Here is a 12,500-nt window from a genome sequence, read left to right as displayed (position 1 = left end):
GAACCGAGCCCAGAAACAGAGCAACATCCCACATCAAACACCATGTGTAACCCTGTGTGTGGAAACACATCGAGCATGATAATCAGGCCGAGTTGATTTTGGACACAGACAACAACCTAGCTTCCGTGACTCGGCTTCTTGCATGCATTCATGTATCTGTGTGTGTGTGTGTGTGTGTGTGTGTGTGTATAGGGGGTTGTATCTGTGTGTGCTTCGAGCTCCAGTTGAAGAGCAGATGGGCCAGTGGGTTGGAGCCACAGACGGAGCGTGTCTGGATGCGTGGCACAGAATCAGAACGCCCCTCACGCTCAATTAGCAGTTTAATCAAAGGAAGCCTTTTGAATCATAAGAAGGTCTGCCACTGAATGTACACACACACACACACACACACACACACATACACTCACTATCTCAGTGTGCAGTTAACATCATGATGCATATGAAACTCCTACACACTCAGACAGAGAGAGAGAGAAATGCAAACACACAAAAAAACATGCTCTGAAAGCAGTCAGTGATGAGGTGGAGCCTGCTTCACGATTCCTGCCTGTAATTTGTGATGCAAATCTATCAGAAGAGGGGAGAGGTTTTCAGATTCCCAATATTCATTTCATATCTCTCTCTCTCATGTCTGTCTTCCTCCCTAACAGGCACATGCTCATGCACAAACAAGGTCTGGCTGATTTGAACACACGCATGCAGCATGTTCACCAGTAAGCACTGCCTTGCCTCTGATTCGAAATGCTGTTTTTCTTATTTGATTGAGATGAACACTGTGTTTAACATGAGGGTCTGCCACATTATTCTCAAATTTCATTTGTCAGACTTCAGTTGTCAGGGCAACTGGGGCAAAATGAATTGAGAGGTGGACTCTTCTGGTCATACCACCATATTGTTATTAACACCCCCCCCCCTTATCCGGGCAGTTCACATGTAAATCTCAGCCACTGCGAGGGCATAACAGACCATCCTGCACTGGAATGCTGGGTTTTAAACACCAAAAACAAGGGCCATAATCAGATCAGGGACCCCATTGGGAGCCCCCTGCCCCCAAACCCTCTCCCTCAACAAAAAATCACTCACTCCAGTCTAATGACTGACCAGGGCTCGACACAACCAAGGAGTCTCTGATCTCTTGTACTTAGATTAAAGCAGCGTCCCACTGGCATTGCATTTCAGTGCTATCCCATTCTGGGTGGTGGGGTATTCAAGGGGTATATCTTAAGGAGCTGGGCCCACCGAGCTAATCTTGATTAGATCACATAGGACTGATGTCTGCTTGGGATTACGAATCCAATGTCCACCATAGAATAATGTGGATGCTGATAACATTTGTGTAGGTCTTCCTCCCCCATCTCGCCACCTTAGTTATCCATAACAGAGCAAACCATTCAGGCCCATCTCCTCTCTACATATCACCCGTCTCCTCCAGTTTACATTGTAGCAATACAATGATTCGCAGCATCCCCCGTGATCGCACACGATGTCAGTCTATTGTGTCCATGGATGGTCAAACTTGTTGCTGAAAGCATACATGCATCCAAGCTACGTCACGGAGGATACAGTCAACTCGAGCCATCGAGGCCGTTTAAATGCACGGTGCTACTCACATGTGGCTGAATGGCGCAGCCATTGCAACCCCACTGTTTGATTCATTTACATGGGAGACATAAGGGATGATTTGCTGACACCTCTAAGTAAAGCGTTTGAAAAGTCAGGAGCTGATATCTTTATTTCTGAAGAGCGACGGCCTATAGGAATAAAGCGACCACTCAGAAGCAGGCATATGAAAAAACGGGGGAGGCAGAGTGAAGCGTTTAATTAGCCGCTATCACACACAGCAACAAACATCATCAAAGCAGCAGCCTGGGACTTGGCCACACAATGGATAGGCGCTAACGTTAGCGTCGGCAGCCTGTAACCCAAACAAGAGACCTGACTATGAAATGAATCACGCGTGGTGGGCAGTATAGGCACAAAATAGCGGATGGTGTGAAAATGGGATTTTTTACCAAGGCAATTGCGAATCTCTCCTCCAATTCTGCAGGGTCTGGCATAGGTAGTTTGGGGGGCTTGTTCCTCGCCCTGAAGTCGGTGAGCTGAGCATCCATACTCTCCGCGTTCCCCATGTTATTGTCCGCTGTTTTCCTCAGTTACAATAACCTAAACACGTTTTCCCACCGATTCCTCCAGAAAATACAAGTCGAGTGGAGAAATCCACGATGAATGAATGTCACAATCACATTAAAGTCTGGTCACTTCCCACGGATGCGAAATCAGAAATCTGCAGAACGTGATATCCAATGCGTGACTCCCACAAAAGCACTACTACATTGTTAATCCGTGATTTTTGTCGGCCTCTCCATTCATCTTTCCACGGTGGAACAATGCACAGGTTCACAGCGGATCACCACCACCGCATCCCTACCCGTATCGCGCACAATAAACGCTCCACTCCCAGTCTGCGCTATTTGCGATAGTGTGCATGATTCGCACACGGCCGTGCGCGGTTGTGTGCGGCGAGCTGGCTAGTTAATCCTGCCCGTGGCTACAACAGACGGAGTTCGACATCCACACATTAAACAGCAAAGTCTCCATTCAGTACCCGACACAATGAACCCTTTCAGCTTAGAACCCCCGCTGGGGCGTGCCAAAAGCCGCGATGGATAGGCGAAGGGAGGCAATGTTTTGTTCTGCTGCATGCCGGGAATCAGAGTCTTCGAAGAGGCAATATTAAGGCAACACTCGCCAAGCTTTGGGATTCAGTTCGGCTTTAACCGCTATCAGCTCTCAGTAATAGCCTCTAAACCGTAATACTCAAAATTAATCTAAATTGTGCTTGGCTGATGCCGTCTCATCCTCCCCCGGCACATTCAGGCGTATTAGACTTGACACGCGCCACTCATTTTATTATGCAGGCCTAGAAATTACATTTCACACGGGCCAATAACCACGCCACTGAGTGGAAAAAATAATGAATTACATTCAGCATGCCATAATGCAATGCGCATTTATTGAAGTTTTTTTTATATGTGTTAAATTATGCATTGAGTAACTGTAAGTTTGACATGTCTAAACATCGTTAGCGGAGACAACAAAGAAAGAAAAGAGGTCAATCCAATAAAGTGGGAGAAACTGTGCCAAGGGGGAGCATTGGTCGAAGTCTGACACCTAGTGGAGGAAACCATTCATAGTCATATGGAAAATGCTTCAATAAAGGATAACAAAACACCAAAATCCGAAATATTCAGGTTTAATCAAGTGGACAGTGCGTCAGTTAGTCTTAAATATGAAATAAAATAACAGGTTCTTTTTCTGTGAGATAAATGCCACACAAATTACTTTTTTGTAACCTAATAGTATCAAGCCTTACTCTATAATGATGTTATTAATGACAATAGGAACAGACACTTACGGTACTACTAATGTTTAACTGAATAGGTAAACAATTTTGTATTACTTATTCATAATTAGAGAGTATGCTAGGTTTCACGAGTGCACTCAGCACGACTGAGCAGTCCTGTACAAACAAATGAATAAAGCATGAATTTGCTCACCTATGGGATTCCTATGGGATACTCTCAGCCAAACTCAAATCTACTCTATGGGACCGACCTAGCTGCTAACACGCGAGAGAACCAGAGGACGGAGATTACAAACAATACATTCAACAGAGGATGGATAGATCTGCACCATTAAGAGTGTAACATAATGATATTCAAAAAGACTCAAGTGCACAAGCAGAAGCAAATCAATCGAAGACAAAGATCAGAAGATTTGTGATTTTCACACAGAGCAGCAAAAACCCAACGCTCACTTTCCTTTGAAACAATCCAGCACATCACAAATAAGTCTAACTGAAATGTTAACTTCATAATAAAAAGATTAATTAGGACTGGTGTCAGCCAATTCACACCAAAGATAGAGTGTTTGATTATTTTTACACAGTGATGTCTCCAGGCACGTCTAAATAACATTCACAAACCCAGTGCAAACACCAAGCTCATATCTGAATATTGCATAGGCCCTCTAATAGTTGTTCTACTGTTTTTCAGTAGACAAGGAAAGTGGGTTATGCCTGAATATTACATGCAAAGAACAACAGTGGGTGAAAGGAGACATCCAATACAGGCCTGACGACTTATCTTGTTACAGGGTATATGAGAAGACTGGATTAAATTGTTGAAAATTGTGCATAATGGTAAAATATTAGAGGTTATTTTTTAAACTATCTCTTGACACATCTCATACTTCCTGATACATAAAAATATATACTAAACGCATGCATGCATGTTAAATCTGTTTGAATCATAAAAAAAACAGATGGATTATTGGTTATTAGACTGGTTATCAACAAGGCACAGAAAGGAATGTCTAGTCTTGGGGGAAAGAAAACATTTGATTGATCAATCTGTCACTCAATCGTTTAACTCGCTAATCAACCAATCAATGTTCTTAAGTAAGAAAGACCAAAAGTGCACAAAAGTTAAAGAAGGCATGTGGTCTGCAGTAAGAGCACAGTAAAGGTAAGAGCTTTAAGTCGGGAGGAAATCATCGCCCCCTTTTTAGTGTCCACTTTGCGTCATCTCCTTATTCTCTTCTCTTCTTCCATCTCTTTATTCCTCCTCCTCCTCTTCCTCGCCCTCTTCCTCCCCTCCTTCGCCCTCCTCGCCTTCCTCCTGCATAAACTCCACCATGAGCTCTGCAGTGCAGCTGGCCTCTCCCTGGCTGTTGACGGCCTTGCAGGTGTACTTGGCGTCGTCTTCGGGGCAGACCTCCGAGATGACCAGGCTGCAGTGGCCGTCCTCCTCGTAGTCGATCTGGAAGTGGCGCGTCTCCTTTATGGGCTGGTCATCCTTGTACCACACCACATCTGGGTCAGGGCAGCCTACGTTGAGAGTGAGAGGAGAAGAGAGACATATTTAAAATTATCAATGCATGGCAATAGAATCTATGAATCGTCATGTCAATAAAGCATTTGAATTGAGCTGAATTTAATAGAAATAAAAGGTTAATAAAATAGTACCCTGTATGTAACTATTTGATGGTACTGAAGGTATCCGTCCAATCCTATTATCAGTATATATTTTCTCCCTAAGATCATTCCTGATTTTGGTGCTATTAACTTCACCAGTTCAGCTACACAAAGACCTATTTGGGCATCTAGAAGGTGTGTGACTTTGATTACACTGTGTATCCGATCAATCAATCAATTTCAATTTATTGTGCTTATATAGCGCCAAAACATTACACATGTATCATGGCGCTTTACAGAATGTAGGCAATCAGAGAAACAGAAAAGAGGGAGAAAAGAAAAGGAAGAAAGAAAGAAGGAAGGCCCATGGGTATCCGATCAGTCTGAAAAGGAAAAACTCTCTGGGAATGTATTGCTGCTTAATTACTACTACATACATTTTACATAACTAAAGTACTGTAAGTGTATTTCAGAGTGTATGTACAGTAGTATACATTCTCACCCTCAATCTTGCAGTCAAATCGAGCAGCACTGCCCTCCACCACTTCCACGTCACGGATGACCTTAGTGAAGGTGGGTGGAGCAGGAGGCCGAGTCTCATCCTCCGCACACTCCAGGAACGGAGCCGGGGTATCCTCTGCAAACACACACACACACACACACACACACACACACACACACACACACACACACATACATAAACATGTATGTGTGTACAGAAACATACACATACAAACACGCACACACACACACACACACACACAAACATACATAAACACGCATACACAAACACACACGCACACGCGCACACACACACACAGATTATGTTTGCATATTTATATACAGAACCCGCTCGTTCTAGCATGGAGGACTGAGAGACATGACACTGCTACAGGACTATACCAGATAAAAACGATAAGCAAACACATAAATAAAAATCAAACCAACAAACCGGCCGTGGGCGATTTCTTTGGCCCGACTCCACCCAGCATCCCCATGGAGTGGAATCTGGAGATGGCGCGCACAGCATTTCCTGTTTTCTTTACCAGTGAAAAACACATTTGCATGAACCCCTCACTAAGGACACACTGGGAATGGCTTTTGACAGTGAACAAACTAACTCCTCTACAGATCAGGAAAGTGATAATGACAGTGAGAGATACCAAAGAAGGTTGAGAGCGGTGGGAAAGAGGTCTTTGGCCTCACCTGCCACTTGCGCCTCAAGATGTACTTCTTCAGTGCGTCCTTGGACAGCTGTTTGGCCTCCATTTTGGCCGTATCCTGCTTCAGCCATTTGTGATCCAGACACTGTGGACAGGTCAGACGAGCCCTGCGGAGCAGAGACTTATTGCGGTAATTAACGTTAACTGAGCAGAAGGAGCCCTGGATTGCAGTTTCTATAACTAGATGTACCGCAGAGCGGTACAAAATATGACCGCCGCCCAGTCCAGCACATTTTTTCCACAAAAATAACGCTGAAAGGCCTATATGATTCTAATTGTCTCACTAAATTGCATTATCCACACTCAATTCTCACTGGTATCTGCTAGACAACAAGTACCAAAACATGATTAGTTCATACATTTCACATGTAAAATTCATTTTATACAACCCCACCCCCATCTTGCCTGTTCATAATTCTGAGAAATTCTTGAATTGTGTGCATGTGTGCGTGTACACGTTTATGTGTATGTGTGTGTGTGTGTGTGTGTGTGTTTGTGTGTGTGTGTGTGTCTGTGCGTGCTTGTGTGTTTGCCTGCGTATGTGTGTTTGTGCATGTGCATGCATGCGTACATATGTCTACTGTGTAAGTATGTGTCATACGTATGATTACTGTGAATGTATGTGTGTGCGTGTGTATCTGTTTATGCACATGTGTGCACATGGAATGGGTTAACATGACCCCTGGAGGCAAACATACAGAAAAAATTGGTCATCCTAGGCCCTACGGTTCTCAAGATATTCACAGAAAACTGTGTCTGCCCTACCCTCCTTTCGGGGGGTCCAGTACAGCGGGGGGGCTACAGATCAAAACGAAAAACGATGGTTCCATGCTATCCATGTGGGGTTACATGCCCACCAAGTTTCGTGTACCCCGGTCTTTCAGTGTCCCGGGAATCCTTGTTGGTGTACGGTCACTAAATGTACACATAAATTATTTTATTGTAAGGCCCCCCATGAACGAAAGTTCACAAAACTTGGCATGCATTCGGAGGGTGTAATAATGATCCTACACTTTCAATTTCGTGCAGTTTTGACCATGTCAGCCAGAGATATTGTGATGAAAACACTTAACTAGGTGGCGCTATACATGAAATAAGTGGTAATGGGATGGGTGGACATGCCCCCTTAAGACCAACATACAAAAAAAGGTGGACCTCCTAGGCCCTACGGTTCTTGAGATATTCACAGAAAACTGTCTCCGGCCACCTACAGGCCAGTTGGTGTATAGTAACATAAATTAATTTATTGTGTGGCCCCCCATGAACGGAATTCCACGAAACTTGGCGTGCATTCAGAGGGTGTCATAATGATCCTACACTTCCAATTTCGTGCAGTTTTGACTATGTTAGGTCACAGATACCTGCGATTACAACACCTCATTTTTACTTTTTTGTGTTTAACTAGGTGGCGCTATACATGAAATGAGTGGTTATGGAATGGGTTGACATGGCCCTTTGAGATCAACATACAAAAAAAAATGGTCCTCCTAAACCCTACGGTTCTCGAGATATTCACAGAAAAGTGTGTCTGCCCTACCCTCCTTTCGGGGGGTGCAGTCCAGCGGGGGGGCTACAGATCAAAACGAAAAACGATGGTTCCATGCTATCCATATGGGGTTACATGCCCACCAAGTTTCGTCTACCCCGGTCTTTCAGTGTCCCGGGTATCCTTGACGGAAATTTGGACATGCGAAAAAGAAAAAAAAAAAAGAAAAAAAAAAAAAGCTTCGCTGCGCGGCGGTCATAATTACAGTGGGACCCCGCTGGGAAAAGGAAGAACAGAAGAACAGAGGGAAACCGGAGCCAGTGGGACACAGAGCCGGTTTTACTCTCTGAACGACAGAGAAACGAGATAACGGGTGCATCCTCAGGACAAGTCACACTCACGACTCACGATTTAATACACCTTTGAGTACCTCATTTGAGGACCACTTTTCCCCACAACCCCTTGCTGCTCACCTCATGGACTTTTTCAGGAGACTGCTGATGAAGTCTTTGCACTCCTCGGAGATCTCGTCAAAGGCATCGTCCTCAAAGTCCCAGGTGGCGGAGGTGACGTTGGACAGTGTCTCGTTGTCAGTGTCGCCCATGAAAGGTGACAGACCACTGACCCTAGTAGCAGCCACAGAATACCAGATTTACCTCGAATGCATGTTTATGACAGGCCTTGACCTCCTCTTTCCTTTCTAAATGTTCATTGAGTTAGCTTATCTAATCATAGAGAAAAACGTTTTACAATTCTTTGATCTGAAAGTTTATTGTCATGTACTCATAAAATGATTGAGTGTGTGTGAATCAGTAATGACATTTCTTGTGCTCAAGAGCCAGCTCAACTTTAAAGAATAAATGAAATAGTAGTAATTAAAAAGGTACATTAAATGTGTGTGTGTTGGGGGGGGAGGGGGGGGGGGGGGTTATGGTGTGTGTGTGTGTGTGTGGGGGGGGGGGGGTAACACAAGTAAATATGGGAGTAATGGGATGTGTGGAGGAGGGGGAGTAAACGGAAGGCTTTAGGGTTTTAAATGACCCCTCCATACCTCAATTCCATGTGAACCTCAACAATGCAATTTTGATCCAAAGAGTGATGAGTTGCTTTGCTCTGTGATAGTGTGTCTGTGTGTGTGTGTGTGTGTGTGTGTGTGTGTGTGTGTTTGGGGGGGGGGGGGGGTTCCAAAAGAAATCTTTTCAATATTTTAACAAGAGCTCTGAAAAGAGTGCAGTGTGCTCCAGACTGAGCAGGGGCACTTACAGGATATAGCAGATGACCCCGATGCTCCACATATCTGTGGAGTAGCCAATCTCCTCATAGTTGATCACTTCTGGAGCCACAAACTCAGGAGTTCCAAACAAAACCTTCAGTCCACCAGCACTATCTGTCAAAACATGAAGAAGAACATGAAGAACATGAACATTCAGATGCATGTTGGGAAAACATCTTTTGAAGCACATTACAATGCACAATGTACAATGCACATTAATAAACCATACAACCAGTAATTAGCACAGAATATTGACGGTTCTTGTCCATTACCATCAATTTAAATGCATGTATATTTTGTAAGTTTAATAGTTTAATAGTCGTACCTAGCCGCCTGGCAAGGCCAAAGTCAATGAGTTTGATCTTGCTGCCTGTCTTGTTGAGGCACATGATGTTCTCTGGCTTAAGGTCCAAGTGGACAATGCCCTGCTTGTGAATGAAGGCCACGCCATCGATGATCTGCAGCATGTATTTGATCACCTCTCTCTCACTTAGCTCGAAGTCCTCATCCACAATGCGATCAAACAGCTCGCCACCAGAGATTCTGAGGCACAGTGACATCATCATTATATCAGGCATAGTAATATGAGTGTTTATGGTTATTGTTATGGTTATGGGATTTGGCAGATGCTTTTGTTCAACTCACAAATAAAAACAATACAATACTGCCCTACAATGGCAAAAGAGCTTAACTCACCAGAGTGTGTAACTGAAAAAAAAAATGACTTTAAAGTTTAAAGTTGTTGTCCAGCCAAATGTATTATAGGTAGGACACTGGAAACCCTTATTTAGAAGTTTCATGTACTCTGCCTTTTTATCATCTGCCAACAAATTAGGAGTTGTGCCAAGGCAAAAGGCAGTAACTTCCATAATTATTAATTATTATTATTGCTGTACCCAGCCCCACAAGGAACTGAAATGAATAGAGGAAATAATTATAATGATAATAAACATAATAATAATATTTTATCGATATGCAATATCCTTAGGAAATAATAGGGCCTATGATAAGGTCCAAAAGCATTTTATTTGACCAATATGCTAGCCTATTTCATTAATCGATGTTGGATTTAATTAGGTTAATCAAGTCACAGGTTACATTATGCTCCATATTCACAGTTAATGGATTAGCTTAATAGTTTTGACATAACACTGAGGAAATCGAGCAAATAAAAAGTTGTACATGTGGGTGGATGATGTTTTGAAACCATGTTATCTGTTGCATGTTTTAGCGAAATTTGCAGGCTTGCGGGTTATAAGAAAATGTAGGATATATTTAATTGTGAACTGTTGTTGAGCTTTGCCAATTTGTTTTGAATATCCCAAAAATGACAATAACTCATTTTCAACAAAAGGTGAAGTTACGACCTTTTGCCTTTGCACGGCAGAATACTTCAAATGAACAGTGAACAGTTTTAAAATGTTGGTAAGACTAGATTAAGGAGAATAGCAAAAATAAACAATAAAAAAACAAATACTATAATATACAAAACAAAACTCATAAGAACCGATTAATTAACTAAGTGTATACTGAGCATATATGTCTTTAGACCCCTCTTGAAAGACCAAAAATGATCACAGAAAATGGAGAGCTTATGGTATAGCTCTCAATTATCTGATGCAAGCGAGTAAGCCTCTCTCTTGTAACCTGTCCAAATGCATTCTGTTTCTCAATGATATGAGACATAAATGTTCAAAAATGCCCCCAGAGTGTAGCACTGTAGCTGCCTGGCAGCTCTATCTGTTAGCTGCAGCAACTCAAGCTATGTAGCACAAATCTTTTTTTTGTTCCGTCCCGACAGTACTCGGTGACCTCGAGAAACAGAGATCTATGTGAAAAATTCTCCTTTAAGCTCTATGAATTTAAAGTATGAACTGTGCATTAGATAGGAATCAAATAAAATCACTATGACTGCTAGGCTAGAAATCTAGACGCACCCTAGCGGCAGCAAATGTAATTTGCTGCCAGGGTAGTCTAGCAACTCTCAGTTGGCTTGCGAGCTGAAAAAAATTAAACTTCGATCAGGCCAATCACATCGTGTATAGAGTCGGTAGGCGGGCTTAACATAATGATGGCAGAGTTGCGACGGTTCGGCGTGAATTCCCTGCTACTTGAAAACAAAGAAGATGGATGTTGCTGTTGGCGAACAGCGTGACACGAGTTAAGCTTTTTTTAAGTTTGAAAAGCTTGAACAACTAGCCAACTAGCTCCGCTGGTGGGAAAACGCATGGGACTCATGAGTTGTAGCGCTATCCTATTGCGTGCAGAAGGAATTTGAAAGACAACCGTTTATCCCGCCCCTCGGACTGAGCACTGCGAATGGTGAGTCCCTAGACCCTACATCTTGATGGGGGTCTGGCTCGTTAAGCTACCTGACTGCAATTGTAGCACTCTGATGTCAGTATGTCCCACCACAGATTTCTTTTAAAAAAGCATTTCAAAGTTTGAACAGACTAATACAAACATTATTCTTGACACATGTGTACCTAGCTATCCACTGATTCAAGTTTTACTTGATTAGATTTTCTTGTTAACTGTGGATTGAAACTATAAGGCTTTGACCATGGTCTTCCAACTCTTCTGTGCTGTGTGGGTTCAGTGCTCTATTCAGTCACAAAGGTGTGAAGATCTACTAAACCGCACAGACCAGATTGCGTAGCATTCTGTGGGACATGGACCCAGACCTGCTCAATACTGTTTATCACCATTTTCCACTAAGAGAACGCCTGAAATATTTCTGTTCCTTGAGCAGTAAACAAAACCTATGCTCCACGAGCTTCGGATCTGGGCTTTTTTCCATCATGACTGCCAAGGGAAAGTGCTTCAGCTCTCTCTCTCTCTCTCTCTCTCTCTCTCTCTCTCTCTCTCTCTATGTGTTCTTGCTTGTCCATTCTCACTCTTGTCTCTATATAAGGACATGTGACAGACACTTGGCCAATCACGTGGAGAGGGAACTGGCATTCTGTTCCCTCCTATAAAAAGCGAAAAATAAGCGAAATAATCAACGACCTAGTGTGTGTGTTCATACGTGTGAACATATTTCCGTATTTCCGTGATGCTTCTGAAAGAACAGTCTAATCTCTTGTTACCTAAAAGCCCATTTCAGTCACAGACAAAACAAGCTTAGCTTGAAAAAATGTGATCGTCCCACTCCTAAAATAAGACGTCTCATGCAATAATCAGTCAGCAGTTTAGTGCAGAAATGCAATAATGCAGTATTAAATTATCTACAAAATTGTAACGTGTTTAACACCAAAGAGATGTCCAAGAAAAGCAGACAACACTCACATCTCCATGACCATGACTATGTCAGACTTGCCCTCGAATGCGTCCACACATTGCACCAGCTTCGGGTGGTGGAGGCTGTTCATGATGTCGATCTCCTGTCGGACGTTGTCCTTTTCCTTAACAGAGAAGGCCTTGATGAACTTCCCAGCCCACACTTTTTTCGTGGACTTCTCGACTAGTTTATAGACCTGTCCGAATTTGCCCCTATAGAATACAGCGAAAGGGGAGAAAGAGACGAAGGTTGAGAGAGGAAGA

The 12,500-nt window shown here is 43.1% G+C and overlaps 2 protein-coding genes across 5 annotated transcripts in view; both read right to left on the bottom strand.

The window, feature by feature from the left end:
* Nucleotides 1-2,632, bottom strand: part of fmnl2b (formin-like 2b) — a 20,173-nt gene extending 17,541 nt beyond the window's left edge. For all 3 annotated transcript variants that reach the window (XM_042078365.1, XM_042078364.1, XM_042078366.1), the window contains exon 1: nt 2,013-2,632. In XM_042078365.1, the coding sequence (XP_041934299.1) occupies nt 2,013-2,129 (117 nt within the window). In that variant the 5' untranslated portion in view covers nt 2,130-2,632. The remainder of the gene's footprint in view (nt 1-2,012) is intronic.
* A 605-nt stretch (nt 2,633-3,237) lies between these two features.
* Nucleotides 3,238-12,500, bottom strand: part of mylkb (myosin light chain kinase b) — a 25,373-nt gene continuing 16,110 nt past the window's right edge. For both annotated transcript variants that reach the window (XM_042078362.1, XM_042078363.1), the window contains 8 exons: nt 12,246-12,449; nt 9,283-9,500; nt 8,948-9,071; nt 8,158-8,310; nt 6,182-6,305; nt 5,928-6,015; nt 5,478-5,612; nt 3,238-4,888 (listed from right to left, as the gene is read on the bottom strand). In XM_042078362.1, the coding sequence (XP_041934296.1) occupies nt 4,617-4,888; nt 5,478-5,612; nt 5,928-6,015; nt 6,182-6,305; nt 8,158-8,310; nt 8,948-9,071; nt 9,283-9,500; nt 12,246-12,449 (1,318 nt within the window). In that variant the 3' untranslated portion in view covers nt 3,238-4,616. The remainder of the gene's footprint in view (nt 4,889-5,477; nt 5,613-5,927; nt 6,016-6,181; nt 6,306-8,157; nt 8,311-8,947; nt 9,072-9,282; nt 9,501-12,245; nt 12,450-12,500) is intronic.

Source organism: Alosa sapidissima, chromosome 22, assembly GCF_018492685.1.
Source record: "Alosa sapidissima isolate fAloSap1 chromosome 22, fAloSap1.pri, whole genome shotgun sequence".
In the NCBI taxonomy this organism is placed as follows: domain Eukaryota; kingdom Metazoa; phylum Chordata; class Actinopteri; order Clupeiformes; family Clupeidae; genus Alosa; species Alosa sapidissima.
Note: the sequence above shows the minus strand (reverse complement) of the source record. Positions and strands in the feature narration are given on the sequence as shown.